General features: G+C 56.0%; 1 protein-coding gene across 1 annotated transcript; it reads left to right on the forward strand.

Moving 5' to 3' along the window:
* Positions 1-382: 382 nt before the first annotated feature.
* CYTH4 (cytohesin 4) lies at positions 383-26837 on the forward strand. Its single transcript, XM_081129194.1, has 13 exons — positions 383-513; positions 8602-8684; positions 9372-9436; positions 10638-10704; positions 12270-12388; positions 13557-13637; positions 14952-15064; positions 16926-17074; positions 21277-21388; positions 22798-22874; positions 23236-23307; positions 23642-23796; positions 25083-26837. The coding sequence occupies exons 1-13, from the start codon at positions 495-497 to the stop codon at positions 25153-25155; spliced, it is 1185 nt and encodes a 394-aa protein (XP_080985320.1). The 5' UTR covers positions 383-494; the 3' UTR covers positions 25156-26837.
* Positions 26838-27125: the final 288 nt, after the last annotated feature.

A 27125-nucleotide genomic window follows, 5' to 3' on the forward strand; every position in this document is an offset into this window, starting at 1 on the left:
AGGGAGAATTGACGAAAGAGCTTGTGGGGTGGAATCGGGGCTCAGCTTAGACTCCAAGTGGAGTGGCCCTTCATTTTATATGTGAGGAGGCTGCTGAGTGCATGCCCACTGTCCCCCAGAGAAGGTCCTGTCTTCGGGTGACCATCTTCCTCTGTGTGTGTGTGTGTGTGTGTGTGTGTGTGTGTCCCCCATTGTCTTTCTCTTTTCCTCCCCACCTCTCCCTCTCTCTTTGGCCTCTGTCCCTCCCTTGCTCACACCCACAAGGTAAAGAGAGCCTGCAACTTGAAACTCTGTTTTTTAGGAAGTGCTGCTGCTACGTCAAGAGCCTACGCACAGACCCCGCAGGACAGGACTTCCTCCCCACAGGAGGCGGGGCGGGGCTAGCGGGAAGGGGCCTGTTGTAGCAGAGGTGACACATCTCTGGCTGCCAGGCTGAGCAGCAGCTGGGTCAGCAGTTCACGGGAGCAGTGCTCACCTTCCCTGGAGGCTTCAGCATGGACCTGTGCCACCCAGGTAAGCACCCGGTGCCAATCTCTCTGGCCTCAGTTTCCTCTTCTGTAGAATGGGGCTAATAGTGTCTGTGTCGCAGGATCCTGGCAGGAATCAGTGTGCAAACAGATGTAACACAGGCGGGACATGCAGAAGCATGCAACCCATGTTTATGGGCTCAGGCCAGCTGCCAAGCCGTGCCCCAGGCTGGGAATGCAGGGAACAAATCAGGCACCGCCCCTACCCCCAGGAGCTTACATTCCAGAGGAGAGACAGGCAGTAAACACATTCATGTCCTAGGTCAGGTGGCAACCAGCAGAATGAAGGAAGTAAAGTAGGGTAGGGAGGGTGGGAGAGGGTAGTGGAGAGGCCTCAGGAGCAGAGACCTAAAGAAAGACGGAACGGACCTTGCAAAGGCCCGGGACTGAGAAAGGTTGCTTGTGTTGAAGGTGATGGTGTTGGTCACTGTGACCCTGTCTGGGTGGGACTAAGTCCCTGAAGCCCCTGTTTGGCCTTTGGGAGGGGCCAGGAACAGGCAGCTGAGACCATCCCCAGCAAGCAGGACCGTGTGCTGAGGGAAAGAGGGAGGGAGGATGCGCACTGGGAATGGAAGAGATGAACAGCTCTGTGTTTCTGTGAGACAGAGAAGAGGGGCCGAGCCTCTGCCCCCAGTCGCAGAATGTTCCGGCACTGCCCGGAGGTCCCGGAGACCAGGGCTGCCTGGAGCTGTCCAGATCCCCAGGCCCCGACGGTGCCGGCCTGTTAGCAACAGAGCCCTTTCTTCAAACCAAACCTAGCATGAAGCAGCCTGACCTGTGCCTGGGGACCCGTCACCCCACAGCCAGAGAACCACAGATCCATTGCAAACCCCGCCCCTCCCCGCTTACGATGGAGCAAGGAGGCCCAGAGAGGGAGACAGCCCTGCAGGTCACTCCCTGCCTCTGACTCCCTGCCCAGTGCTCTCTCCCTGACCCCTGGCTTCTCCTGGGAGCTTTCGGGGCAGGGGGCTCACAGACAGCACGGGTCAGTAAATACATCTTGGGCAAGAAGAGACCCAGCCAGGAGCAGCGCCTGGCTCAGGGTCACCCGGCAGGTGCGAGGGCAGATGAGACAGTGAAGCGATTCCCCCCATACCTGCCTTTCCGTCATTATCACTTCATTCTTGGGAGTCTTCACCTACACAGGTCCTTAGCTACAGGGATGCCTGTCCCCATGATCAAATGAGGAGCACGAGGCTCATCAGAATAAACCGGAGAGGGCGCTGACTTGCCCAAACTCAGGTGCCAATAAACGGCAGAATAGGGACAAGTCCCTGAGAGGAGAGAGAGCCCAGGTTACCTTGGGCTGGGGACGGGGGCAAGTGGCACAAGGATGCCAGCCCGGGAAAGAAATGGATTCACTGAGGTCAATGAAAGCAGCCTGCTGGGGGGTTTGAGGTCTCCACTGATTGGTCCTTCTATCTGCTCATTCATTCTATAAACAGTCCCCCGGTGGGCAGGCCCTGTGCTGGGCAATGCTGGGGACAGCCCTGGGGAGCTGCTGATGGTGGAGAGGGGGACATGTCTGCAGGGCAATGACCCAAGACAGATGTGCAAATGGGCTCAGACCTGGAGCATGGGAGGAAGCCACTCTTTCCACCTGAGCAAGGGAAATCTGAGAAGACTTCCTGGAGGAAGCACAAGGAGAAAGGAAAGATCATTCCTCTGTTACCCAGACTGGGTCTTAACCAAAGCATCTCCATGGCTAGGTGATTACGTCTCTGAGCTCAGGTTGGTCCCCTACCCTGCCTGACCTAAACTAAAAGGGGATTTGGAGTCAGCCAGACCTGGCTCAGTTCCCGGCTCTGTACCAACCTGCCAGTGGTCATGATAGGCCTCAGTTTTCCCACCTGTACAATGGGCAGGACAGTGGTAAAGGTCCCCCTGGGGCTGCCTTTCCTCCTCTAACCATGGATGTGTGACATGCAGAAGCAGGTCAGGCCCCTTCCCCACGGCCTGCCAGAGAGGTGAGAGGCCCAGGCAACAAACCCCCAACCTGACCAATGACAGCACGGGGTTGGTGCATGGAGGCCGGTGCAGTTAAAAATAGAGTAGAGGCAGCTCAGCTGTGGGTAGGAAGCCACAGGCTGCAGGCACCCACAGGGCTGGCGGGGGCAGGAGCAGCTCCCCCAGGCAGCCCCTCCTGCCCCGGGGGCCTCCCACCAGCCTCTGGGATGCTCTGCCCTTCAGGCCCCAGGACAGCAGCCTCCCTCTGCCCTGGAAAAGGGGAAGCCAGGCCAGCTGTCCTGGAAGCAGGGCTGCAAGCAGAATGGTTTCTAAAAATACGATGGGAAAGAGGAAGGACAAAGGGGAAGTGGGAGGAGTGGGGCAGATGGCGGGCAAGGGCCACACACAGCCGCTGGGCAGGGGGTGCAGAGGGCAGCCCCAGCCCGGGCGTGGGTGTGGTCAGAGCCTAAAAGTGGCTTTGGGGAGCTGCGGAAAGCACAGAGCCAAGTGGGGAGTAAATAGAGCTTCTAGGGGTGATGGTTGTTATTGTCATGTTGTTAATTTTTGTGTTTTATTACTGTTTATTATTATTATTATTATTAAAAACCTACCCCTTGTGAGCCACACCAGTGTCTGAAACAGGCCTGGAATCAGAGACTGACACGCTCAGGCTCTGTCCTTCTCACACTCCCTGAGCCTCAGTGTCCTCGACTCTAAAATGGGAAGAAACCCCCACTTTTTAACAACTAGGTGAAAGGTGAGAGGCGCCTGTGCACCACGCGCTGGGTGCTGCAGTCTAGGGGCTGTCAGCACTGTCCCGTGGGTTCAAATGCACTTGGCCAGCTGCCACCTGCTGGGGGCAGGGCCTGACAGAGGGGACAGAGGACCGAGAGGACAGTGGACCGAGGGGACTGTGGACCAAGGGGATCCCTGAATCTACCTGTCAAACAACAAAGGAGCTGTATGGAGAGAAATGCAAAGAGCCCCCCACTCCCTCCGCGTGGTCCCACTGTCCTGGGAAAGCTGCTTCCATCCACACCCATGCCTCAGTGTCCCCAGCTCTGTGCTGTTGGCTTTGTTTTATTTCTTAACCAGAAAGGGAAAGGGGCTCAGACTGTAGGCGACATCCTGAGCCTTATCTTCATTCTCAAACACAGGCACGGCCCCCACTACCGTGCCAGAGAACCCGGGTTAGCATCTGAGGGGGTTTTGATGGTTTGCATACTGATATCTGGCTTTGGGTGATTAACGTCAGCATTGAGGCCTCAGAGCCCCAGAGGGGCCTGGGTGTGAACTGCAGCTCCACCACCTTCCAGCTGTGTCATGTTGGGCAGGTGATTTAACTGCTCTGAGCCTCGGGTGTCTCGTCTGCAGAATGAGATTAGAAATGCCTTCCTTCTTCCAGAGCTGTTGTCTGGTTCAAAGGAGACAGTGGATGGGAAGAACCTAGGGCACACAGGGCCTGGCACATAGTAGGTGCTCAACTAGCACGCCTTTCCTTCACCAATGGCTTCGCTTGGTCACTGAGCGGTGACGCGATCCCAGACCTGCTGCAGAGTGGGAAGGAGGCGGGGAGAGAACGATGCCCAGAGGAGCACAGGAGGCACCGAGAGGAGCTGGAGAGGAAGAGGAGGAGTTCCTGGGCAGAGAGGGGGAGGAAGGTTATCCTAGGCACGGGGAACAGCATATGCGAAGGCCTGCGAGGGAGAGAGCACATGAGAGCCAATGAAGGGTAGCCAGAGAGGCCTCAAGTCTAGGGCAGGGGGCTGGGTACAGTGTGAAGTGAGGATGGGGGTGCATCAGCAGGACTACTGGGCCCAGTAAAATGCGGAGTCTTTATCCCCAGGACAGTGGGGTGCCATGGGAGACTGAATTGGATGGGCAGAGTAGAGGCAGGGAGCCATGGGGAGGCCCTGCATCACCCAAAGGCAGGAGCCGGTGGTCGAGTGAGGGTGAGGGCTGTGCAAACGGAAAGGAGACTCATGGGGCCGGGATATCTTAGGGACCATCCCAGACCCAGGGAACTCAGGAAGAACTGAAGGGAAATTCTAAGACTTCCTTCAAAATGACAAACAAGATGATGGCCAGTGCCCAGGGGGATAGCTGGGTCTGAAACTCCTGGGGGGGTTGGAGCTGAGGGGGTGTGTGTGGCCACGGGAGCCCATGGCTCACCCCTTGACCGTCTACATTGGTGATTGTCCATAGAAATGCCAAAACCCAGCCTGGACTCTCTCCAAGCAGTCCCTCTGGAATCACATGGCCTCCACCAGCAGGTGTACCCGGCCAGGAACCTACTTCAAAACACAACCCAGCTGACAGGAAGACAATAGGAAGTAAATAAACAAAACAAAGTCTGATCTTTCACCCCAAAGTCAACTAGAGGTGGCTGGGTTTTTCCACGATGGCACTCAGTCCCCCTCCCACTCCTGACAGGAGTTCCAGCCTGCAGTGCTGCCTCCCTGCCGTGTCCCTGCTCCTGTCTCCACATGGATGGCCCCTCATTCCTTCCATCCCCACATGTCCCCCCAGCTGCAGAATCCTGGGACACAGTCTTGGGTATCTGCAAATCAGAGTTCTGATCCTAGCACTGTCATTTCTTGGCTGTGTGACTTAGGGCAAGTCACTTCACCTCTCTGAGCCTCAGTGTCTTAAACTAAAAAATATCCACTTCACAGAGTTGTCAGGATTAAGTGACACAATTTATATGAAGCATGAAGTGGGTGTGTTTGAGCTTAAAGTTTCAAGGAACTCTTGCTTTATCCCCTGGTGTAAGGGCCACCTCCCCCACCTCCTAAAAACCAGGAACTCTAGGCCTGCAGAGCTCAGAGCTGCAGGAACAGAAAGGAAAACTTCCAAGTGAGTCACTAGGGGATGGCTGTGGAGCCCCTCCCCCTCCTTGTTCCTGGATCTGTGTAGATTACCCACTGGGGCCAAAGCACCATCTAATGGTCATTGATTTAGGGTGTGGAGGGCGGGGCCTATCCAAGCAGGCCATCGTCTCCAAGCTGACACCTCAGCGGCACCTTCAAGCAGGCCAGCATCCACCAGGCCAGCATCTTCTTGTGGTAGAATGTTGAGAGGCCCAGCAGGACCCATGCCACATGCTCCTCCCACACCTCCTTTACTGCAAAGAGAGCCCCTCGGTCTAATGCGATGGCATGCGGTGTCCTGCGTCAGAGGACCAAGCCCTCTGGATGCCCTTGGAGGCTGATGCTGGCCGAGGCTCTGCGGCAGGAAAGGCCACCAAACGCAGAACGTGTGTGGATTCTGGCCCAGACAGATTGCCGGCCTCTGCAGAATAGATGGGATCCAAGATAGTCAACTTGCTACCAAGTTGCTGGTAGGTTTTCTCAAGAAACAATCGGTCTCTGTTGCTGGCAAGTCAGATATTGGCAGTGGCAGGAGCTCAGGAAGCCTGGGCGATGGGTCTCCCCATAGCCTCTGCCCAGGCCACCCGGCCACTTCATTCATGCGCCATTGTACCAGCACTGGGCTGGCCCAGCACTGGGCTGGCCATCCACTGGCCAGTCTGCTTGGTGATTTAGTGCCTCTCCTGTGATGGGGCCTGCTGGGGGACATTAGGGTGCTTTACAAAAACCTTCCCACTCTGTGCCCACTCCCACAGGGCCGTCCATTTGCCTCGCCGCAGATCTATCTGCTCCCAACCTTCTAATCTTTCTTCTTTTTAGCCCCCGACCAAGAAGTGAAGCTGCCCTCTAACTGCCCACGAATGCATGTATATTCTTACTTCCAACGCTTCTCTTTCCACATGAAATGGATGCCCTGCCCAAAGCCCTGCCCCTTGGGAGAAATTCTCACCACTGTCTTTCCAGAACACCTTTGAGCAGAGCTATAGATCCATAGCTGTCCAGTTTTCACTTGTACCTAAACACCAAGCCACCCATCCTGGAACCAAGCTCAGGCATTTTTCTCCTTTGTCAGAAGGTCACAAGGGACCCACCCATGCAGACATGGTGTGAGCCGAGGGACACGGCTTGGTGCAATAGCAGTGGATGGCACAATGGTCTAGGCCATTTGTCCATGGAGCTTACTGGAGTCCTCTGGTTCTGCTCACACTTGTTCCTAGGTGAACCACTTACAAAGAATTGCTCTTGGGCTCACTTGACTTTATGACTTGAAGGGTCAGATGGACACATCTAAGCTGCTTGGCCAAGGAGATCATTATCATATACTATACTTGCCACAGTGTTACAAGACCCTTCCTTCTGGGGACACAGCCTCTTCTTCAGTCAATAGATTTTGGGTCTGCAAACTGGTTCAGGTCCAGAAACAAGGCAAGGGGTCTTGACTTTTTCTGCTGTGGCTGACCTTTGGGAGGGACATATCCTTAGGTGAGGCAGCTCCATTTGACTGAGGTAGTTTTCTGGGGAGGCATTCAGCTTTGAGCAATCAGAGGCTACCCCCCACCCCCAGAAGCTTAGAGAATGAGCACCTTGGACCTGAAGAGGAGAGCTGTATGGCACAGCATAGCATCCATTATATACATGTTGGACCCTTACCATATGTCAGATACTTGCTGGGTATTTAACAAACTTCAGCTCTTTTAATCCTGACAACCACATGCTAGGTAAGGGTTATGAGTCATGATTCCCAGATAAGGACACTGTATTGGTTAAGTTTCAGGTTTGATTGCTGTAACAAAGAGAATGACGGTGACTGAGACATTCTCAAACCTTATTTCTCTCTCATTGAAAAGTCCAAGAGGGTAGCTGCTGGTCGAGGTAAATATGATGACTTTTCTCCACACAGTTGCCCAGGGCCCAGGCTCCTTCTAGCTTGCTGTCCTGCCATCTCAATACCCAGCTTCCATCTCAAAGTCCAAGACAGCTTCTCAGTCAACAGGACCGATAAGTAGAGAAATAGACTTGATATTCTCTCTGCATTCATTCAGGACAGATCGTATCTATCTGTGTAAGGCCTTTAGTTAACGTGACCAGACATTTCCCAAAGCTGGGACTTGAAAGTCAGGGAGGATTTGGATAGGCAAGCAGGAGAAGGTATGTGGGCGGAGCAGCTGCACAGGCAAAGGTGGGGCAGTGAGACTGAGAGTTAGACAAAGGGGACAGTGAGCAGCTGGCAGGCTGGACTGGCAGGCTCTTGTTGAGAATGGTGGGGAGAAGCCTGGCTGGAGAGACCAAGGAAACTGTGGGGGATCAGGATGAGGACTTCTTCTTCAAGCAATGGGGAGTCCATGGGGATTTTGACTAGGAGAGTGTTGGGGATGGAACAGGAAGCACAGTTGGGGGACAGAGATAGGCCAGCTGACCCAGTGTGGGAATCATCATAGCACCTTGCACAGAATTCTGACCAACACACACTTATCTCCTTGAATTCATTTTCAGGTGAAGTGGAAAGGGCTTTTAGAGTGAGCTCAATCCAAGGTCAACCCTGGTTCAAGAACTTGTCTTTGTGGGACCTGAGTCAGGTCACCTCACCTCTCTGAGCCTCAGTGTCTGGGCAGAAATTCAGATGTCCCCCAAAATCTAGTCTCCCTGTCTCACCATAGTAAGGATGTCAGGACCACCCTACTACAGGCTCATTTCCCAGCCTCCCTTGCAGCTAGGTGTGGCAATGTGACTACATCTGGCCAGTGGGGTATGAGGCAAAATGATATACCACTTATTAGTTGTGCAAATAAATAAGTGAATAAATAAGTGATCCAGTAAAAGAATAAACGAAGTTCCAAGGAAGAATGAATGCCTCCAGCAGGTATTTTATTGAGTTCCTGCTGTGCGTCAGGCTCTTCCTAGCTGCTGAGGATGCCGCAGTGAACAAAATAGTTGAAGTACTTGCTTTTATGGAGTGTAATGAATGCAATAGAAAAGATGTGAGTACACAAGATAATTTCAGGACATCTGTACTGGGAGGGTAGGAGAAACAAAAAGCTGGGTAGGAGGAAAAGGTGGGGAGGGGCTGACTTAGATAGAGTGGTCAAGGGAAGGCCTCTTGGAGTTGGTGACACTTGATCCCAGGCTTGAGTGAAAAGGGCTAGCAAGTCATGGGTTTCTGGAGGGAAGAGTGCCCTGAGAGCTAGCCAGTGTGGCAGGAGCTGAGTGACAGGGGGGAAGGCAGTGAGTGGGACAGTGGCCACTGGTTCTCTCTCCAGACCCAGGGGAGCTGAGCACTGGGGAAACCGAGGAGCTGCAGCGGATCAAATGGCACCGGAAGCAGCTTCTGGAGGACATCCAGGTGAGTGCACGCTCACACACTCACAAATACACATGTGAGTCCACACACACGTTCACAGCAACACACCCTGAAACCCTACTGTGTGCAGAGCCCCCTGCGGCTCTATGCAACTCATCCCGTGGTGGCCTCTACTCCCACTTCAGTGGCTCCAATCAGCTCTCGCCCCCGTGCCAAGCCTCAGCTTCATCCCCCCTAAAATGGGGATCATTTGGTCAACATAATACCAATATGTGCCCGGAATTTGCCAGTTCACCAGCTTTTCCGACGTCAGCACATCTGATTCTCAACAGCCTTCTGAGGCAGGCCCTGGTTCTGTTCCTGGAGTCTGAGCAGAGCAGGGCAGGCACCAGCGTGCTTCAGAGAGATGGCCGCTGGTAGACGAGGGCTGGCGGGGGGGCTTGGCTAGAGGGCAGGGGAGAGATGGGAAGGCCAGGAATAGGGTGGGGGCTTGGGGACTGTCCCCCAAGTCAGGAGATGGTGGAAGAAAAGTACAGACAGAAGCAATAGTCTGGTCTGGGGCTGGGAGGCTATGAGAGATCTGGGGAGGGGGTCTGTCAGGAAAGATCAGTTTGGGAATCATGCCCCGGGTGGGAGTGGGGGTGGGAGAGGATTGTGAAACCCTTTCTATCCCAGCTTCTGCCCCCCCCCACTCACCCTAGTCGTGCCCCTCCTCCCGCCACCCCACAGAAGCTGAAGGATGAGATCGAAGATGTGTTTGCCCAAATCGACTGCTTCGAGACCACAGAGGAGAGGTGAGGGCCTGGCCAGGGGGCCCCGGGAGGCTGCCATGGTGTCTTCCTAAGGATGTCACACGTCATGAATTAGCAGGGCCTGGTCTGGAGCCCTGGTGAAGTCAGGGCTGGGGCCCGGGAGGAGCAGGGGGCAGCGGCCATGAGAGAGGAGCAGGGCGGGCTGCTCCTTGCTCCCGGAGCTCTCTCCTGAGAGGCAACCCTGTCCCTCCACCTTCTTCACCCAAAGTCTCTTCAACACGCCCTGACCCGCCCCTTGACCAACTGCTACCCAGGAGCATCCTGGGATGGGCGGGGGGAAGGATGGGACAGGGAAGCCACAGGCCTCAGGGGAGCAGGAGCCTGGCCTATGGCAGGGCCGAGGCTGGTCCCCTTCACTCCGTGCTCAGGGTGCCATTCACCTGCCCCTTCTATGGGAAGACTCCACTGGCTCTGTGACCTGGGGTTGCTCCCCTCCCCTCTGTGGGCCTCAGTTTCCCCACTTGTGAGATGAGAAGGTTGGTCCTTACATAATCCCCAAGGGCCCCAGGGCACTGACTCCTATATTCAGTGTCCCAGGAAGTGCCCACCCTGCCACTGCCACCCCTAGCCCTCTGCCGCCTTGATCTCCGCCTGTCTAGCCCCCGCACAAAAGTGCTCACAGGCACACGCCCACAAACCTCCATGAGGTCCCTCTCCAGATTCCCTGGTCAGGCCCCAACAATAACGCATGGCATTTCCAGAGCACCTACCTCCAGCTATTTTCAGGGCTTTAACCTCCCAACAGTGCTGGGACGCAGGTAGCGATGTCGCCCCATTTTACAGATGAGGAAACTGGGTTCCAGAGAGATGAAGCGACTCTCTCTAAGTGGCTCTGACGCAAGGGGTGGGGCGGGGTTTGCACCAGGAGGCTGGCTCCACCTGTGCTCTCACCCCCAGCCTTCCGGTCATCTTGCCCACACTCCAAGCACAGGCCCCCAAGTGCTCCCAGAGGGCTCTCAAGGCCATGCTGCTGGGCCCTTGGGAAAGTCTGGTGAGGTGGCTCTTGGGGAGCCCAGGCCCTGCATTTCTCACACTCACAAGGCTTGGGGCAGCCCCCCCTTGGAGGCCCCTAGGGAATACTGGCTCTAGCTGAGGGGAATCCTCAAGGTGTCTGAGGTCCTTGGAGGCTGGAAGAGGGTGCCCCGGTCCTGGGGCAGCCGCACTGACATCTTCCTGCCCACAGCCGGCTGGCCCAGAAGGAGAAGGAGCTGTGCACTGGGCGCAAGAAGTTCAACATGGACCCTGTGAAGGTGGGCAGTGGGGGGCTCGGGCCATGGGGCCGGGGTTGCTGCATGCCAGGCACCTTCACAGTGTCCTCTTGTTCCCTCAACTGACACAACTACCTACCCTACAGACGAGGACACTGGGACCCAGCAGGGCTCGGCATCCTGTCCAGTCAGGGCTGGGGGCTCTGTCACCCCCAGCACAGCAGCCCCAGACATGAGGTGGGAGCCAGGAAGTGGGGTGGGGTCTGTGATGTCCATGGACTTGGAGTCCCTGGGCACTAGGCCTGTTTCCTCCCCTTAGATTCTGGGGCTCCGTCTCCAGAAGTGTCTTCTAGTCACTGGGCCCAGGGAACCAGATCTGGGGTGCGGCCACAGAGCACTGAGGGTTCAGCTACCCTCTCCCCATGCCGGCACCCTCCCCAACCCCACTGGTCTCAGAGCAACTCCAGCCCCCAGCCCTGCCCCCACTAGGTGCTGTGGGCTCCTCTCCTGCAGGAGCACAGACAGAGGAAGCCACAGCTGACACACACAGGAGCCAGGGCAGGGCAGCCAAGGGGGCCTGGAAATTTACTGCTCTGGCTTCAACAGCTGCCTCCCTTCCCTGTCACAGGTCCACAGTATCACACACCCACTCACCTCCCACAGCCCCAGAAATCGGACCCCTTCCCCCATCCTGGGGACCACACACAGAGACTAACTCACCGCCCCTGCCCCAGCACCTGCGAAGGGCCACTCACTGAGGGGTCCCCAGGACCCTCTGCCTGTCCTTCAGAGCCCCCCTCAAACTGTCCCCCATCTTCCAGAAGCTTCTTTCTCCAAAAGGAACAGGGACATGAAGGAACCATCACAGAAAACCAGGGGCCAACCTTTCAAATTCCTGTCTACCTCCAAGTGGTAGGACTTGGGCAATTTCTTCTTCTGATTTTACTGTTTTTTCTAATTTTTTTTCAATGGACACAGATTACTTGCAAGAAAAAAAAAGAAACACTACTTTTAAATAATGTGAACTTTAAGGGGACAAAAGGAATGGCTGAATCATTGAATCTTAAAATTTTAAATCAATAGAATCTCTGAAGCATATAATCAGAGTATCAGACTGAAGGGAACCCTGGGGCGTACCTGGCAGAAACCTGGTTCATTGCAGAAAGCATATCTTTCTTCGCACGCCTCCAGTGATGGGAAACTCACCACCTTACAAAGACAGTTTCTATTTAGGAGCGACACACCCTGGTCAGTGTGACTCAATTGGTTGAGCACTGTCCAGTGCACCGAAAGGTTGCTGGTTCAACTCCAGGTCAGGGCACATGCCCAGGTTGCAGGCTCGATCCCCAGTAGGGGGAGTGCAGGAGGCAGCCGATTGATGTTCCGCTCTCACATCGATGTTTGTCTCTCTCCCTCCCTCTCCCTTCCTCTCTCTCTAAAAATCAATAAAAAATTTTTTTAAAAAAAGGAGGGGCACAACTTCCCAGAAGAGTGTGTGCCAATGCCAGAATGCTAGGCCACAGGGCTCTGGCCACAGGGGCTCCCTCCCTTCCTCCTGCCAGGCTGGCTGCTCGCGGGGGCTGCTCACGGCTCTGTTCCACTTCCAGGGCATCCAGTACCTCATTGAGCACAAGTTGCTGACCTCCAATGCCCAGGACATTGCCCGGTTCCTGTACAAGGGCGAGGGCCTCAACAAGACGGCCATTGGCACCTACTTGGGGGAGAGGTAAGGGGCCGGGGCCTTAGAGAGGTAGGGAATGAGGGTGTTCGGGGTGCTCAGTTAGTATATATGCGTGTGTGCAGGTGAGTGAGGGAGTGCCTTCCTTCTTTCCCTCCTTCCTTCATCAACAAGTAGATATTTGTTAGTATCTACCCTATGCCAGGCACTGTTCTAGGCCTTGGATTTACACCAGCGATCAAGACAGATGAAACTCCTGCCCTCAGGGAGGTGCATTCCAGTGGGGAAGACAGATTCCCAAATATGTAAAATGTGTTAGAAAATGATAAATTCTTTGGAATACAAATAAAGCCGTGAAAGGAGGTGAGAGCGCTGGGGACCGCAGGTCAAGGGCTGTGGCTTCAGTGTGGACAGGAATGGCCTCACGGAGAGGTGATACTTGACTGAAATTTCAAGGAGAGCAGAGTAGACATCTAGGGGAAGAGCATTCCAGGCAGAGGGAACAGCACGTGCAAAGGCCCCAGGGCAGAAGCATGCGCAAAGCACAGTAGGCTGATGAGACTGGAAGAGAGCAAGGGAAGGAGGGAGGAGGCAGGAGGCGGCGAGGTGGGGATCCGCAGCAGGGTTCTAGGCAGAGGAGTGCTCTGAGAGGACCCCTCTCGACGCTGGGTTGGGGTCTTGGACTGTAAGGGACCAGGGTGGAGCTGGGCCAGCGAGCTAGCAGCCCTCCTCCCAGGCTCCCCAGAGGACACATCTCTTCTCCCGAGTGAGCAGGGAACATAGGTGGCAAGAAGGGCAGCACCTCCCGTCTAAGAGCTGGGAAGAGGGAGCAGCATGGTTGGCACAGTTGTCTCCATTGTGCAGATCAGGACACTAGGGCTTGGGGAGGTCAAGTGGCTTGAGTGGTGTCACCAGGCAGGCAGTGACAGAGGAAGGATTTGACTCAGGGGAAGTCCCTCCCAAGCCAGATTCCTGTCCTGGGTGAGAGCGGTGCTGGTGAGCCGGGAGGGAGGGGTGCTCATGTGTGGGAGGCATGCTGTGCACATGGGGGGGATTTGCTGTGGGGTCAGATAGTTGTGAGCAGGCCAGATAGTGACTGGATCCAGAAGGAGGACATCTGTCCCCTCCTGTTCTTCCCCCACCTCAATCCCCTCCAGGAGGTAGGTACCAGCAAGTTCCCCAGTGCATCCCTCCCTCCCTTCTGCCCCCTCCCCAGGGACCCCATCAATCTGCAGGTCCTCCAGGCCTTTGTGGACTGCCACGAGTTCGCCAACCTCAACCTCGTCCAGGCCCTCAGGTGAGTGGTCCAGGGCCCGGCCCTCGATGGTGGCACAGCCAGGGTGGGGGATGTTGGAGGCATCACAAGCCACATGGCTGATAGCACAAAGCATCAGGAGCAAAGATGAATGAATGACAGTGCCTGCCCCACACTGGGGTTGGGCGAGACCATTGGCGTGGACTGCCTGGACCGCAACTGTTCATTATTGCTGCTACCCCTGGAATCAGTATACGGCAACATCGCTATAATAACATTTCATCATTGTCATCATTGTCACTGTTATTACTGCCATTGCCACTACTTTTCAGAATAGTGTTTGTTTTATTTATTTTATTAACACAGCTTAGCATGCATTGCATCATTATTATTTTCTAATTCGAATATTATTGTTCCTACTCATATTTACAATTATGGGAGGCATTGTAGTGTATCAGTTAAGAGCACAAGCTCTGGAGCCAGACTGCTAAGTTCATATCCCAGTTCTGCCATTTGTCCCCTGTGTGGCCTTGGGCAAGCCACACACAAAAACCTCTCTGTGCCTCAGTTTCTTCATCTGTAAAATGGGGATAATAATAGTACCAACCTCATACAGTCATGAGAAATAAATGAGAAAGTGCTTGGAATTGGGCCCACAGTTAAGTGTTTAGGAAATCTTGGGAAACTGGTTCCCAAAAGGGGGCATTTGAGCTGGGCTTTAAAGGATGAATAGGAGTTTTCAAGGCAGAGAAGAAAGAAGCCACCACTATCTGGGTAATGTGGCCTTCCCTCCAACTACCATGCTCTTTGGGGGAGAGGGCGAGTTTCCAATATTTATTCATTCATTCACTCATTCAACAAGCCTTTTTGGAGCAGTACCTGGGCATCTGGGTCTATGCGAGGCCCAGAAAGAGATGTGGCAGGAACAGGAACAGCCCTTGCCCTCAAGATGTGGAATTTAAAGCTGTGGAAATCCTCGCCTTCCAGAGCTGCTAGCTTAGTTCCAAGAAAGGGAGTCCCAGCCAGGGGAAGGCACTGGCCCAGAGTCCCACAGTCAAATCATAGGTCCTGATAGCGAGGCAGGAGGTGCTGTAGAACCAGGGGCCTGCAGAGGCTCCGGGCAGAGGGCAGCATGAACTCAGCTGTATTCTGGGGGGGGGGGGGGAGCCATTTCTTAGAAACCTCCTGCATGCCTGGCATTTGCCAGTACAAATCCCACTAGAGCTTAAGGAACACGTTCCAATTCACCCATCTATGGGATAAAGAGACTAAGCCTGGGAGAGGCAGAGAGGCTTGTCCAGGTCCCCCTGACAGCCCCCACCCACCCTGCCACCCACGGCCCCGTTCCTCCCCCAGGCAGTTTCTGTGGAGCTTCCGGCTGCCAGGCGAGGCCCAGAAGATTGACCGGATGATGGAGACCTTTGCCACTCGATATTGCCTCTGCAACCCAGGCGTCTTCCAGTCCACAGGTGCCAGTGGGGGGGGAGCTGGGCTCTGGAACCCCTGCAGCATCGCCAGGCACAGATCTGCCTCCCAAAGCACCATGGCTACCCCACCCCCTCTGGTTTTTTGCAAGTACCCAGACTCTGGGAGCCCAGATCATTCTAAGCCCTCAATGAGTGCCAGCCCTGTGCCAGACCCTCTGTTGGGTACTTGTTGGGCAGAGCTGCTTTGGGGCATGCTCCTGGGCAGAGGAGGCAGGAAATGATGGCACAGGGCACTGGGGCAGAGGCACACCTAAGGACGGGAATGGGGGAGTCAGCATGTCCAGGGTGGCTTCCCAGAGGCAGTGGAGTCTGAATGGGATTTTGAAGGATGAATAAGAGTTCTCCAGGAAGTCAAGGGGAGAAAGGGCCTTTTGGGCAGGAGTTCTAGTTCGAACAGAGGCCCAGAAGCATGAAACAGCCTGAGCAGGACATAGGGGGCAATGAAACATGGAAGGATATCAACAAAGGTCAGCTCTCCATACTCCCCCACACAGCACGGATGAGAAAACATCTTAGCAGACTTATCCTGGCCTCTTCTCAGAATCTGAAGTTACCATAACAACAATAGCCACTTTTATTTACTGAGTACTCCCCATGTGCTGTGCTTTACCCATATGAAGTCATTTAATCCCCACAGCCAGTCTCTGAGTCAGCAGTACTCTCAGCCCTGCGTAGAGTACAGGCTCAGAGAGGTGAGGCGACTTGTCTACTGACACTGCTTCAGGCTGTGTCTCCAGGGACAAGTTCTACAGAGCCTTCGCCCTGGCTGCCAGTTATACATGATTTTAGTGTTTGCTTGTTTTGTTATCTGCCAGCTCCACAAGTCTAAATGCCCCACAAGGGTGGGACCATATCAGAGATAGGCACCAGCTACTTTCCAGCCCAAAGCACTTAGTAGGTACTCAATAAATATTTGTAGGAAGGAAGGAATTTGAAAGCATCAGATGTGAATCACAGTCCAACTATTTCTTATGTAACTTGGCCTTGTAACTTAACTTCCTTGTGCCTCAGTTTCCTCTGTAAAATGGGGGTGGTGACAATACCTGCTTCATAGGATTGTCATGGGGATGGGAAGAGCTTAGCACAGGGTGAGCCCGAACAACATTAGGTGCCATCGTCATCAGAGGTAGAATCATCAAAGTCCTAGAATATGAAGCTGTTTCAAAGTTAAACCTCCAAATGTCAAATGGGGAAGCAGAGGCTCGGAGAGGTCAGGGACTTTCCCAAGGTCAACCAGAGAGCTGGGGACATAGCTAGACTTCCCTGGCTCTGGGTACCCCCCCCCCCCCCAGCAGCAGTCACTTCTCTCCCAAATGCTCTGCCCAGCAGCCCAGCCTCCCTGCCCTGCATGGGGACGTCTGAATCAGAGAACAGGAGCTCTGGCTCCAGAAGCCCCACAATGCAGTCAGATTACCAAGCAGCATGTGACTAAGCCCTGAACAGCGGTGCCAACAATAAGTGTTCCTAAGATCCAGGAAGGCAGAGAACAGAGTGGGCAGAGGGGCTGGAAGGGCTCCGCGGGAGGAGGGCTGGAGCTGTAAGAGAAGGAGGGTTTGAAGGGGTAGAAAAGGGAAGGGGAGGGATGCCCGGCAGGGGACTCAACAAGTGCACAAGCGCAGGGCTGGGAAGGCACTGAGGGCTCACGGACGTGACTACTGAGTTTCTTTGGAGCAGGGAGTCCAGTAGGAGTGGAAGGGAGGCCAGGCCTCAACTGCCGAGCCAGGGGGACAGGGTGGACCTCTGGGCCCTTGAGATGGCTGATCCTTGATCCCTAGAAGGGGTCAGGGCAGAGGAGGGGAGAGGGACCAGGGCCAGGACTCTGACCCGCTGTCCCAACCCACAGACACCTGCTACGTCCTGTCCTTCTCCATCATCATGCTCAACACCAGCCTCCACAACCCCAACGTCCGGGACAAGCCGCCCTTTGAGCGCTTTGTGTCCATGAACCGTGGCATCAACGATGGCAGCGACCTGCCTGAGGAACAGCTACGGGTAAGGGGCATGGCCTCGCCCAGCCCAGTCCTTGGGCATTGGGAGGGGACTGTCTTAGATGGCGGCCCAAGCGGGGCTCCTCTGAGATGACCCTTGAGACAGACCACCACAAAAGAGGCTGATCCTGAGATGGCCCTTCCCAAGTGGCCTCTCCCCTGAGAAGGATGTCTAGAGATAGCCCACCCAGGAGGTCCTGCCAGACTTCAAGTTCTGGCTCCCATCATTCACATCATCCAGAAAGGTACCTCACGCAGCCCAAGTCTATTTCGTGGAATCCCAGGTACTTAGATTCTTAGTGTGTCAGAGCTGAAAATCCTCACGCTGTGCCCAAGTCCTCCCTCCTTCAAAAGGGAGGAAACTAAGGTCTTCCACCAGGGCTGGGCAGAACCAGGGCCCCCCGTCTCCTCATCAAACAGCCCCCACCCCTGCCACTCTGACCAGGCCCTGTGCCCAGCACAGAGCACCCAGGGATGAATCAACCCAGGCCCTGCCCAGACCAACTTCAGAGTCTGGTGGGAAGATGGCAGATACATGTGTGAATTACAACCCTGGGTCATTCATGCTATGCTAGCTATGGGAACACAGCCATGGAGACACAGAGGATACTACATCACTCTCCTGGGAGCAGGGGAAAGGTGTCATCCTAGAAGATTCCACAGAGGAGGTGACTTTTGAACTGGGCCTTGAAGGTTGAATAGGAGTTTCCCCAAAGAAGTAGAGAAAGGACACTTCAGAAAGAGGAAGTGGCCAGATCCCAGGCCTGGCCTGGTTGGGAAACGGAGGGGAGTCCAGGGTGGATGGCTGGGCTGTGGGTGCATATGGACAGTGTTGGGTGACAAGTGGGACCAGAGCGTCCAGGGCTTTGAATGACAGCCTCAAGAGTCTGCCTGTTTTCTATGGGCAACAGGGAGCCAGGAGCAGTTTTGTAAACACTGGAGTGAGATCCAGAGCCTGGCTCAGCAGAAATGAATTGACAGTTCGTTTCTAGGACCAGAGATGGCCCAGAGCTCAAGGGAGCTTCAGTCCTTTCCAGGTCAGAGCCCAGCAGGAGGGGGGAGAGAGTGTGAACCCCACGCTCCCAGCTTGGCACCCGCAGAAGTGGGGGGGGGGTCTGAAATGATTCTGGTGCCCCTCCTTGTTTGAGAAGGGCCCTTAGCCTCCACCCTTCTTTGTCCCAGAAGGGGAAGTTGCCCATGGTGGGGAGCTCAGGTCAAATCCCATCTGCCCCTGTGCTTGCCGAGTGACCTTGGGTAATGACTCACCCTCTCCCAGCCACCGTTTCCTCAAACAGAACAGGGATAAAGACGCCTGCGTCACAGAGCTTCTCTGGGGGTAAATGTTTTAAATGTAAAGGGCATCACCCATGCCAGGGACATAGCACAGGCTCTAAACAGTGGCCACGGTTAAGAATAATGAATAATAATTTAACACCCTGGCTCTTAGTAAAATGCCAGAAACATAAAAGGCACTTGAGAACTGTTGACTCATCTCATTGTGGTCCTCGTGGCAGGAGGCTGGGCACACTCTGTCTGGCAGTTAATGAGTTAATGACAAGCCGGCGCTAGTCTTCCAGGTGCCACATTACAGCTCGGCCCCCAGTGAGCCTTTTTCAGCATCTCCCTCCTTGGGTATTTTTCTCAATTTAAGGCTTTTGTTGATAACAATGTGTTGCATTTGTATAGCGCTTGTAACTTTCTACTCCTAGGGCTTTCTGGTCTATTATCTCTATTTAGCTTCAAACTCCGCCTGGGAGGTCTGGAAAGAGTTTCTTATCCTCCCTGGCAGCCAAGAGAGGCAGGGACCGAGCAGGGAAAAGAACCGAATGCTCAGAGGTCAAGCCACATCCAAGTCCTGGTCCCCAGCTTTCTGGCTGTGTGACATTAGGTATGTGGCTTGACCTCTCTGAGCTCCCAGCTCAGAGGATTAGTGCTGAAAGGTATGGTGTTTAGCAAAGGGCCTGGATTATTTGGAGGGGCTAATTAATCCAGAAGCTTCCAGGGGCACAAAGGGAACCACACAGGCCCGGTCCCTCCCTGGTCCTTGCTGTTCATAGGTAGCTGCTGTGGCTTGGGGCAGTGGTTTGGTGGTGGCAGGAGCAGGGGTGTTTTCGTGAGGGGGCGGAGCTGGTGTTCACAAGGCACAGGAAATGTGGGTGAGTGAGCTGAGCGGCTTTCCTTGTGGGGGCAGAATGTGCAGACAGATACGGCGCCCGCAGAAGCTGCCAGGCCCCCAGTGGGCATCGTGGAGGCTCCCCTGCCCGCCTCTCCAGCCTTCCAGATAGCCGCTTTGCTGACAAGGCCTTCCTGCCGCGGGCCCTCGTTTAATCAGCCTGGGCCTCTCGGGAATTCCCAGGGCCAGGCTGGGCAGGGTGGGAGGAGCCACGGGGCTTCCCGGCTGCTCCAGGGAGTGCAGGGGCTCCAGAAAGAGCACCGGTCCCCGCTCTTCCCCACGCTCAGCCACCACGGCAGGCTGAGCCCGGGGACTCTGGTGTCCACGGTAGGAAGGTGCCCCTGCCCAGCCCAGGAAAACCTGCCTCCAGCCTGCCTCAGCCCCTCCCCCCAGCACTCAGCTCAGACAAGACCTTTAATAAGCAAACACGGTTTCTAAAACTTTGGGGGAATCAAGCAGCACTTGCGAGATTTTTCATTTACAATTTTGAGGAAACCATCTGAACAGCAGCACACACAAATGCAACAGAAAGAAATGATTTAATTATCTTAGAGACGGAGAAGCAGCACGCGTCTGGTTTAATAAGCAGAGAGACAGCTTGGAATGTTTTCCCAAATACTCGGAAGCCTGGGCAGGTTATGCAGGAAACGAAGGGCCCGGAGGGCCCAGAACACACAGGGGTGACCCATCACCAACGGCCACAACTCGCCGGAAGGGGGGTCTCAGTCCCGGCTTGCATAGCTCCAGGGACAAGGCATTCATCCCCCTACAAGGCTGCTCCTTCCACGTTTCAGCAGCTCTAACTGCTAGAAAGTCCTCCGTGGAGAACTGAAATCTGCTTTCCCGGAACCCCCACCCCCGCCACCGGAGCCCACCCAGAACAGGCCTTTGCCTTTGAGAGCCAAGGTCAGCTTTTCACCTTGAGCGTCTCCTTCAGCCAGACCAGTCCCAGTTCCCCACAGCTCCTCCGTGTTCCCCCACCCACGGTGCACCTGAAGTCTCTGGGGCTGCACCTAAGCAGAGGGTGTTGCCAAGGAGGCCTTGACCTTGGCCGCTGTGCCCCAGAGTGTGTATCTATGTGTGTGTGTTTCTATGTGTGTGTGTTTCTGTGTAAGTGTGTTTCTGTGTGTGTGTTTCTATGTGCATGTGTTTCTATGTATGTGTGTATGCGCACACATGCATGCACTGTTGAACATGTGTCTGGGCACACAGGTGCCAGCCAAGTGTCCTTGTCTCCAACACCCTCAGACACAGGGGTGACAGTCTTCAATTCGCTCATCTGACGTAAGAGCAGCACTTGGTGGTCAGAGTGCAAGCAGGGGCTGTTCTCCTCCCTCCTCACACCTTCCCTTGACTTGGAGAAGGGCTCCGACCTCTGTGCAATCTATTTATTACCCCCCAGAACCCTGGCCACTCAGCCTCGTTCTTTCCATTTATGGGATAAGGGCACAGCAGCTCAGAGAGGTTGAGGGACATGTCCAGGGTCACACAGCCATTGAGCGACCAAGCTGCAATTTTAACCCAGACAGCCTGATACCAAAGCCAGTGCTCCTGTCCCACCCTGTCATGACATTTTCATGCCACTGGCTGGAATTCTGGGTAGGGGGCTGGGAGGTGAGCAGCATGCATTCAGTCAGGAAACAGTTGCCAATCTGCTTTAGGCCAGGCCCTGGGGGAAGCCCTGGGGTTGTGACACCCCGGCCTGCCCTAGAGGAGCTTCCCCGTTTGGGAAGGTCAGCAGCAGCAAGCAAACAGGTTGACACACTGACAGCATGGGGGCCCTGCGTGAGGCAGGCACATGCTCTGCACTGGGGGAGCCATGACATAGCGGGGCCAGGGGAGCACGAGTGGGCCTGGGAGAACCAGGGAGAGTTTCGCCGAGAAGCGCAGCGACCAACAATGAGCTAAGAGGAGAGGAAAGAGTTTGCCCAAAAGCCCAGTGACCTGCCTGAGGCCACACAGGTCAGGCCAAGGCCGGGCCCCAGGGTGGGACGGACGTTACAGCCAGGTCTTTCCCTCCCTCTCTCGGGCAGAACCTCTTCGACAGCATCAAGAGCGAGCCCTTCTCCATTCCTGAGGACGACGGCAATGACCTCACCCACACCTTCTTCAACCCTGACCGCGAGGGCTGGCTGCTCAAGCTGGGTGAGACAGCACACACTCAGGCAGCTCGGGCACGCTGGGCACACAGCTATACACGCAGGCACATACAAGCACACGCATTTACATGCCCGCGCACTTGGGCGCATGGCGGACACACACACAAGCTGACATGTAGCCTCGGGGTGGAGTGGAGCCGGGCCCAGGTCTGACTCCCAGTGCAGTTGTCTGCCTGCCCCATCTCTCCATCTGTCTGTCCTGAGAAGGAAGGGGACGGTGGGGAAGGGGAAGGACAAGCAGGAAGGGGGGACAAATGCAGACAGATCCACAGACAAACCCTTCAACTGCAGCCTGTCTCTCTTTCCCAAAGGCTGCCGAGGAAACTAAGGTCCAGGGAAGTCAGGGCACCTGCACAGGGCCACGCAACCAGCAAAAGGCAGATTTGGGTGGGCAGAGAGTTGGGTGTCCCCGAAGGACAGAGGAAGGGGGGCTGGTGACAGAGGGACAGGATGTGACTCAGGGGAGCTTCCCCTCATATGGGGGCAGGGAGGGCCTCAGGCCTGCAGACAGGAGCTGTGGTGGGTGCTGCGGTGGGGGGCCGGCAGCTGCAGGAGCTGGTGGGGGAACCGCAGGACCCAGCCGCCTGCCCCGCCCCCACTCACACTGCCGGACGCCTCCAGCAGGGACGGCTTGGCCAGGCACGGTGGCCTCCTGACACATGCTGGAGCGGGGACCCGGGCCGGGGTGCCTGCGTGAGCCCGGCACCTCTCCTCCCACAGCCCACGCTGCCGCCTTTCTTGCCCAGCCCAATGTTCTCGGGCCTGGGGAGGCTCTAAGCCGCAGACCCCTGCTCCCCCACCTGTGGGCTGCTGGTCCCGTTGCTCAGCCTCGGCTTCTGCAGCTGTGAAATGGGGAAGATAAATAATCACTGGGAGGGTGAACTGTAGCAAAACAGCCGGGCGCTTGCCTCCGGAGCTCGGCCACCGGGGTTCGAATCCCTGAGCAGATGGCTTGGTCTCCTCATCTATAAAGTGGGGTTAATACTGATCTCCTCGTAGGTGATTCTAGAGATAAATAAGTGAATATTTTTGTAAACCTTCTAGAACGTTGCCTGGCAAATGAAAGATGAAATGCTTGGCCCGGCGCCAGGCAGGGAGCAGGCCAAGGGATGGACCGCGGGGGGAGGGGGCAGAAAAGCTCACGGAGTGACCAGCCACTGTCTGGGGCCTGCTCACGGAGGAGCCTCAAGTGCTGGGTCAGGCAGCTCAGGCGAAGCATGGGGGTGGCGGGAGCAGCTAAGATTTTTGAGTAAGGAGGGAATAGATCTGGGGGAAGTGCATCAGGGTAGGCGTTGGGGGTTCAGGTGGGGGAAAGCATCCAAGGTCCTGGTCCTCCGTGGAGGGAGTGTCGGTGGCCCCGGGAGGAGGACTGACTCTGTCACCGACCCCATGCAGGAGGCCGCGTGAAGACGTGGAAGCGGCGCTGGTTCATCCTGACGGACAACTGCCTCTACTACTTTGAGTTCACCACTGTGAGCTGCCCCGCCCCGCCCCTTACACCCTTCTGCACCCCCACTAAGCAGTCCCCTCACGGAGCTGGGCCCCTTTGAGATCACGCAACCCACCTCCACACCCATTTTACAGATGGGGAAAACTGAGCTACCGAGAGGAGGAGGGGCTGGGCCAAGGGCCCAGGGACTCAGTTGGGTCTCCTAACTCCCAGCCAGTGCTCTCTCGGTGCTGCTCCCCCTCCCCCTCTAGGGCTGGACAGAGGCTGGGAAGATAGGGGCACTCCTCTTGGGTTTGGGGAGCCCTACAAGTTCACTCCCCTGTCCACAGTCTTTCAAGGCTCCAGTTGCTGATCCTGACCTCCCCTCTCCTGTTCCCCTGCAGGACAAGGAGCCACGGGGAATCATACCCCTTGAGAACCTCTCGGTGCAGAAGGTGGACGACCCCAAGAAGCCAGTAGGTGTTGGAGTGGGGACCTGGGAGGCTGGACTGGCTGGGGAATTTCTAAAACAGGGTGGGAGGAGAGGGAGGCTGGGCTGGGCTCTCCAGGAGGCTAGGCCAGGCCCAGCACACCTACCAGGGGGCTCAGGGTTGCCTCCGTCTCCCTCCTGAGGTCGTGCACCCTTTGCCTGCCCCTTCGTCTCACAGGAAGCAGGCCTGGGGTGGAGTGGAGGGGTGCTGCTGCTTGTTGGGGTACAGGTCTTGTCCTCTCTGAGCCTCCTGGAGAGCCCAGCCCAGCCAACCTCTCCTTCCACTCCTGCCCTGCCCTCACCTGGCTGCCTCCCCACAGTTCTGCCTGGAGCTTTACAACCCCAGCTGCCGGGGCCAGAAGATCAAAGCCTGCAAGACAGATGGCGACGGCAAGGTGGTGGAGGGCAAGCATGAGTCTTACCGGATCTCGGCCTCCAGCGCCGAGGAGCGGGACCAATGGATCGAGGCCATACGGTAAGGGACGGTCAGCTGCTAGCGATGGGCCTCCCGTCACTTCCCAGAAGCCCCTGCTTCTCTTGGGCCTTGTTTCCTTGCCTGCAAAGGAGGACAACTCCAGACTCTCTCTCCCTTTTCGGGCATGCAACTCCCTCCCACCCATATTCTGTGAGCACCTCCTCTGTGCCAGCACAATGCCAGGCCCAGAACACAGGGCAGTGAGGCACCAACTTCTTGGGGCTGGTGGGAGGAGCAGGTGAGATGTCACATGTAAAGCTCTTTGCCCAGCGCCCAACACGTGGAAAGTGCTCAGGGATGGTGCTGTAGTTGACATCAGGATCCAAAGCGGCCCTGGAAAGACCTAGTAGAGATGAAGGGAAGGGTTTTCCAGGTGGAAGGACCAGTGCAGGCAAAGATGAGAGAGCAAGTCAGGGTGTGGCCTATGTGGACAGCACCCCACAGTCCTGGGTGGCTGGTACTGGGCAGTGTGGGGCCCGGCAATGCCAGGCAGTGCAGGGGCCTGGCTGTGCAGGGACAGGGAACTGTGGGGGCTGAACAGTGGGAGATGAGGCTGCAGAGGATGGCAAGGCTTTGGCTGCCATGGCAACAAGCTTGGATTTCTCGGTGCCACAAGGGAGCCACAGACTGGTAAAAGAGAAGGGATGTGGCCAGGTGAGAGAAGCTACTGTGTAGGGGCAATGGAGGGACAGGCCATGCAGAGGCAGGGGCAGATGAGGGGCAGGAATAACAATCTCAACTCTGAACCAGTGGGGCGATGCAGGCAAGGGCGCCTCCTGGAGGCCAGAGGAAGACATAAGCGCAGTCTTTGGACCTGGGTCATGTCCCAGGGACTTGAAGGGTCTTTTCCCACAAGGTTTGCAGCAGCTCTATTAAGCTGCCAGTTCAAATCCACTCTCACATCCCTTATACTGAAGCCCAGAGAGGGGAGGGACTTGCCCAGGGTCACACAGCCAGTGAGGGACAGAGCCAGGCCCAGCAAGCAGGTCTGTTGACTCCATCCCGGTTCTTTCCACCTCCTTCCAAGTCTAATGGGAGCCTGAAGAGGATTCCAGGGACATTTGGGGACAGTTCTCAGGCTCATTCTTTCTGGCCCTGCCCATGGGCCTCTGAATTAGGCCAGCGAGGCTAGACACACCCAGTTGGGGCCATCTGGCCTTTCCCACCGCAGTGGGACAGGCCCACCCCTTCCTGGGAAACCTACACCCCTCTAACAAGCCCTAGGAGATAAGACCCCCTCAATGGCCAGCTCAGCCCTGAAATCCTTTCACCTACTCTCCTTCCAGAGCCAGCATCACCCGCGTTCCCTTCTACGACCTGGTCTCTGCTCGGAAAAAGAAGATTGCCAGCAAGCAATGAGCTTCATTAGAGGGGGTGCTGGGCCAAGCATTCCAGAAACCCCATGACTGTGACATCTGGAGACCCACCTCCCAGTCCAGGGCACCCTTTCCTGGCCTGCAGACATCTACCCCCTCCCCCCATTCAAGCAGACTGAAGGGGAAGGCAGAGCTAAGGAGAGTGGATGGGAACAGCTGAGGCCCAGAGCCCACAGTGAGGCCCCTTGGCACCCAGCTGCTGCCAGAAAAGGCCTGAGGAAGCAGACGAAGAGACACCAGCCCCAGAACCGGACCCCTGTTCTCTCTCTGGGCCTCAGTTTCCTCTTCTGTGAATGTCTCCTCGCACTCTGAAACTCCCAGTCCTCACAGTAGGAGGGGTCGTGGGGTTCCTAAGCTCCATGTCCAAGGCACTATGTGCCTTCTAACCCAGTCTCGTTCCTCCTCTGGTTCTTGGAAAACTACAATGTTTGGATGGGAATATTTTGGCCCTCTGGCTCTGTGCTCCCTGCCATTCCACCCAGTGAGGGGAGCCACAGCCCCCTCAGGTCCCAGCAGTCAGTGAGCTGGCTGCCTCCCTCCTCTCAAACTGCTTCCTCCAGGCAGAAGGACAGGATTGCACCAGGTCTCCCTGAGGAGCTTCCAGCTGGAGATGTCTGCACTTGTTTACTAAGCTGGAGAGGACTGTGGACTGAACACTGCTGGGGAGCCAAGAGCAGAGTGGGTTCCACCCTCAAGATGTCCATTTCAGGAGAGGGGCAGGCAGGACTCCTCAAGAAAATGGCACAGAACATCCCAGATAGACGTACTCAAGCAAGATTGGTGGTATAACCAACAAGAAGAGAGAGCTTTATGGGTGTGATTACCAGGAGGGCTGCCTGGAGGCAGCAGCCAAGTCAATGAGTGGAAAAGAAGCCCATGGCAAAGTCTCAGCCAAGGCTTCCCTTCAAGACCACTGAGCAGGGTTCCTTCGGTGGCGAGGGGCAGCCCAGCTGGCTCCCCACATCCTAAGACCCTCTACCAGCAGCACCAGGGAGAGCCGAGCTGAACTCCCAGCAGACTGGCGTGGCAGGTGGCCCTGTCTCCAGGGAGGCCCCAGCCTGGAGGAGGATTCCTCTAACAGGCTTTTTCTCAGAAGTACTTCTCACCCCCTCACTCGGGTCCTGGGGGAGCCCCTGGAGCGAAGTTCTCTGCAGGAAAGCAGCCTATGGGGTTGCCTCCGCCCCGCCGCCAGCCTGAGTGGGAGCAGGAGCTAGGTGGGTTCCCCCGGGGAGGGGAGGCAAGCTCTCCTCCCTCCACCCCCACGCTATGTGCACACCTTCCACGGTAGAGTGAGACCCCCGCCCCTGGGAGTGTGCTAGAGCCTGGGAATGAGATTGCACGGAGGCTGGGCAGCTGCAGGAGGGGGCCCCGCAGGACGTTTCAGGGCTTCCACAGACCATGTGCCAGCCTGGGAGCTGAGCACCACCTCTGCCACCTCACTGGCCCGTGAAGGGGCAGCCAGGGGTCGGAGGAGCACTGGTCTGGGGGTCATGGGGCCTGAGGTCCTCTTCTGCCACTGCCATACACGGGCTGTGTGATCTTAGTCCACTCCCGTCCCCTCTCTGTCCTCAGCTCCTCCCCCCTCACTGAGAGGGAATCAGGGATTTTCTGGGATGAGCAGCATGAACCACTCAAAAGAGGGAATAAAAGTCATGATCCACCTCATGAGTGGGCTCTGTCCTCTCCCTCTGTGACCACATCTGCCATCTTTGACCCCCACCTTAGCCCTTCACTTCATCACCTTCCCAGCAGAAGGCAAGAGGGCCAGACAGGGAAGAGTGGGCCCTTGGAGGGCCCTGGACCCTCACCCTCAGGACACCTGAGGCTGCCACACTGGATAGATGTCCCCAGGGGCTAGATTTGCCACAGGGCTTCCTCAGGGCAGGGATGGGGTGAGCTGTTTCTGCCAAGGCCGGGGAAAGGCAAAAGATCTTCCAGGCAGGCAGTGCTGTC

The sequence above is a fragment of the Miniopterus schreibersii genome, assembly GCF_964146895.1.
Source record: "Miniopterus schreibersii genome assembly, chromosome: 2".
In the NCBI taxonomy this organism is placed as follows: domain Eukaryota; kingdom Metazoa; phylum Chordata; class Mammalia; order Chiroptera; family Miniopteridae; genus Miniopterus; species Miniopterus schreibersii.